Genomic DNA, 4,434 nt, shown 5'->3' with positions numbered 1-4,434 from the left:
TATAAAATGATGAATATTTTTTATTTATCTATCATAAAAAAGAAATAGTAAAAAAAGTGTATTTTTATGGTCACTCCTTTCAACGAAGGCTAAATGTGGAAGATTGACTATTGTAGTAGATGAAAAGTCTTGCATTCACTTTCGTGGCACCTACCATTGTCTCTATCAAGTGTGAGTGTCAGTATGTATTTTATGCAGACTCTATAGACCAAACCATAGTTATCCACGTCTTCTTCCTCTTACATATAGATATGCCAAGTGTTGATCCAAACTCATTAATTTGATTCAGTATCATTTTGCTTTGATTCAGTTCAATGGAGACTTATGGTGATCCATCTGCCACATACAGATGCAAAAACTGCCAAAACCCTATTGCTTTCCGCGGTGAACTTCTTTCCAAAAGCTATCGGGTGATATATTATTTTTCAAGATACTCAATTCTATTTTATTTTTCTTCATATAATTCTTTGATCAATTTATTTTCTATGTTGGACTTTGTAGATATATATATATATGTGGTTATATTATATGATGGTATATATTTGCCTAAACTGCAAACCTTAATGATAGAAATTAACACCGAACATTCTCACTCTTTTTTCTTCATTCATTTCATTCCTATATGCAGGGACTTGCTAGCAATAATTAATCTCTTTTACAAACCACAAAGGCTGAGCCTAAAATTGCTGAAAGCTCCACAAGTTTTTCAACTCAGATCTCAGATAAAAACAGATTCAGTTTTTTTTTAATCTAATACTAGTACCAACAGACTAACATTATACATTGGATTTTGATAATTTTAATTTTCTAAAATAAAATTCTTTCGTTTCTCTACCCAGAAAAAGTTAACTATATCATCGGTGTAGTTGTTTGTTTGGATTGCATAAAAAATGTTATTATATTCAATTTTTGTGTGTCATATTAAAAAAAAAATTTAAATTTTATATCGACTAGAAAATAAGATAATTAAAAAATATATAAATAAAAAATAATTTTTATTTTAAAAATTAATTTTATATAATTAAATTAGATTCAAATATAATGTTTTAAGAATTTATGTGTTATGGGTTTCGGATTTAACGCGGGTCAATGCATCTCTAGAATACGGACCACGCATAAATTTACTCTTTTTTTTATCGCTATCTTTTCTCCGTATAAACTACATAAATGACAGCTGAGAACATGATTTAAATATAGATTCTTACACGTATTACTTTAATTCTTAGATCGAATTTAGTAATTTAATTTTTTGTTTGAGGATCTTTCAAAATTACCTTTTTTCTTTAAATTTTAGTATAGTAATTAAGATATTTTTAACTAAATTATTCTCTTTAGAAAAATTAATTAATTAAATTAAAAAACATTAAAATTTTCAATAATTTAAGTTATTTTAAAAATTATTACTTTTGTCTTTCCACTTAATTAATTAATTAATATTTAAAAGAAAAAGGTATTTCTATATTTATTTGTCTTCTTCAATCCTTACAAGAGAAAGAAGATTTTTATCCAATTAATTTTAAATATTTTTTATTTTTTGTCTAAAAGAATTATTTATTAAATAAGGATATTTTAAATAAGATATAATTATTGTAACTTAAAAAAATGAAAAAGATTTTATATATATAGGAATGTAGGTAATAGTATTTTTTATACGTTAAACTATTATTAATTTCTTTTATTTAATTAGTTAAATTTGATTTCTTTATTATTAAAAGGTTTAATTTAGCGCTTTAATTTTTAAAAACAACGCAATGTTGTTTTCTGTTTTTCAATTTTAACTAACAACCTTCTTTGCACATGTGAGGATGTGTGTCATTATTTTTTTAGTGTCATCTATATAAAAATTTAACGTCATTAATTAAAAAGAATTGACATTCGATTACAAATTATTATTTATGATAAATTATTAATTTTTTAATAAAAATTAGACAAAATGGACAATATTACATTGTGTTTTTTAAAATTAAGAGATTAAATTCAGCTTAATAATAAATGAACCTATTAAATAAAGAGTTAATCATCTATACACTACTAGTGTAAATTTTTTTACACTGACAACCAATCATATCTTTTAAATTAGTTTATTTTATTTTTATTTTATTAAATGAGGAACTGACATGGCACTATTAAAAGATATGATTGATTGCCAGTGTAAAAAATTTCACTAACAGTGTATAGGTAATTAACTCTTAAATAAAAGAATATATTCTTTTTTTATATTACTCTTTATGTTTGATGGCTTCAACTCAAAATGAAATAGCTACTAGCTTCATCCCTGTTTTATGATGACATTTGGCTACTCAGGCAAAATCTGGGAAAGCCTTTATGTTCTCTCATGCAAGGAACATTGTGTTTGGGCCAAAGCAAGATAGAAGTCTCATAACTGGTATGTACACTATTGCTGGCATATTTTGCAGCAACTGTGGTGAGGAATTAGGTTGGAAGTACCTCCAAGCTTATGAGGCAAGACAGAAGTTCAAGGAAGGCAAGTTCATAATTGAAACAGCAAAGATTACCAAGTACTACTAGCTTGTATATTCAACACTACAACACTATGCAATAGTGTTGCTTGGATGTTGCCTTCATTAACTTCTGTGTAATTTTAAATATCCACAAGGACCACAACAATGTGGAAGGTGATTTCTATTAAATAAATTATAACATGGAATCTATTTTTCTCCTTAATATTGTTGTGCTGCTAATTTCTTGGCCTAAGCTAGGTTGATAAATGTAGTAGGAGAACAATGAATGATATGAAAATTTACAAATCAAAATGTACATCCCAAACATTTTCAGCAACACCTTGATAACAGGCTTTGTAAACAATCATATACCATTATTTTGATTAGTTTTTTTTCCCAATCATTTTTGTTATCTACAAGACTAAAACATGAAATTAGAGATAGTAAATGAATTTATTTATTCATTATCCATCTGATTTACTTACAAGTAAATTCATTCAGTTTATCGATTACAATAAAAATAACTAGTGAATCAAATCCAGTCTATCTATTTAATTTTATAGATGATTACACTACTAGAATTTATCTTATTACATGCGACTTTTCCTGTGAATTTTTCATAAAAATTCATAGGAAACATTGTTTCTACAAATTTTTCTGCGAAATTTTATCTGCAGGTAATACTTTCATAGATAATATGTTTTTGCGAATTTTAAAATTCCCAAGAAATTTTCCTGCGAATTATTTTGCAAGAAATTCTGCAGGAATATTTTTTACGAAAAAAACTAAAGAAATTACTACAAATTCTATCAATAATTCTTCAAGTTTCAAATATGCTCACAATGAATTTATCCGAAACATTTGTTTCCACGCCTCCAACATGTGATACATAATCTTTTAAACTCTAGGATTGTAGATTATAAGCTTAACACTCAACCATACAAATCAACTTGTAAGATAAGTGTTGTCCCAACTTATATACTCTATAATTATTTTATTTTCAAACGATGTGGGACTTGAAGTTTTTTTAAAATATTAAACTTATAAATTTAAATATTTTTTTATATTTTTCTTGCAGATTAAAATTGGCAAGAAAATCAGCAGGAAAAGTTATCTGCCAAATTTTTCTACCATTTAGTAAACATTACTTGCAAATTTATTTTTGCAAGAAAATCTACAAGAAAAAAAATAAAATTCTTACAATACTTTCTGCAAATTTTTACCATGGAAAAAATTTCTATGATGATTAAAATTGTAACAAAATTTGCAAAAATTTCTTGTAGATTATTCTTCATAAAAAAATTGTAAGAAATATCTGTAAATTATTTTTTCACAAATAAATTCATAAAAAAAATTTGTGAAATTATTATTGCAAGAAAATTCGAAAAAATTTCTACGAATTTTTTTGTAGGAAAATTCACAGGAAAATGACATTTCTCTAGTAGTGTTAGTGATTCATTAATTACTTTTCAAAATTTATTGGATTATAATGTGAGATGTTTTTTATATTGAAATTTTAAAAGACTATTTTGATATAAAAAAGTATTGTAACTTTTAAAAGAACTATATAAGAATATAATGATTTTTAAGATTTTTTTAAAAGAATTTATAGGAATGTAATGTATTTTTTTAACCTTTTTTTAATTCTTTTTAGTCTTTATTGTTAATTTTTTAAAAAATTATAAGTATATGAACTAAAAAGATTTATCTTAACCTGTAACGACTAAAAATGATTAAAAAAATAAGTATAAAAACTAAAAAAGTGATGGCATCCTTGCTTGCATTGATGAGAGATGATGATTGATCGAAGTCGTATCCGGTCAAATAAAAACAATTAAATGTAGTACTAGGAAGTTGTCCTAGGTCGTCTCTCAAGGACCATTTTTCTCTGTCAAAGGCTTAAACACACGAAGTGGGGGGGGGGGGGGTTTGGTTGTTCAAATTTTTAATTTTATAACACAATAAAATGCAG

The 4,434-nt window shown here is 25.4% G+C and overlaps 1 protein-coding gene across 1 annotated transcript; it reads left to right on the top strand.

Annotated features, from left to right (window-relative positions):
- Positions 1-209: 209 nt before the first annotated feature.
- LOC109794048 (protein yippee-like At4g27740) lies at positions 210-2,685 on the top strand. The gene is made up of 2 exons (XM_020353510.3): positions 210-410; positions 2,305-2,685. The coding sequence occupies exons 1-2, from the start codon at positions 315-317 to the stop codon at positions 2,527-2,529; spliced, it is 321 nt and encodes a 106-aa protein (XP_020209099.1). The 5' UTR covers positions 210-314; the 3' UTR covers positions 2,530-2,685.
- Positions 2,686-4,434: the final 1,749 nt, after the last annotated feature.

Source organism: Cajanus cajan, chromosome 3, assembly GCF_000230855.2.
Source record: "Cajanus cajan strain Asha chromosome 3, NIPB_CcT2T_4, whole genome shotgun sequence".
NCBI classification, from domain to species: Eukaryota; Viridiplantae; Streptophyta; class Magnoliopsida; order Fabales; family Fabaceae; genus Cajanus; species Cajanus cajan.
This window is presented reverse-complemented; position numbering and strand designations above follow the sequence as displayed.

What these genes read in the sequence shown, in the direction of transcription:
- LOC109794048 (XM_020353510.3), top strand. Translation starts at nt 315, where the DNA reads ATGGAGACTTATGGTGATCCATCTGCCACATACAGATGCAAAAACTGC. An exon ending in TTCTTTCCAAAAGCTATCGG is followed by an intron (nt 411 to 2,304) that starts GTGATATATTAT and finishes TTGGCTACTCAG; the next exon opens with GCAAAATCTGGGAAAGCCTT.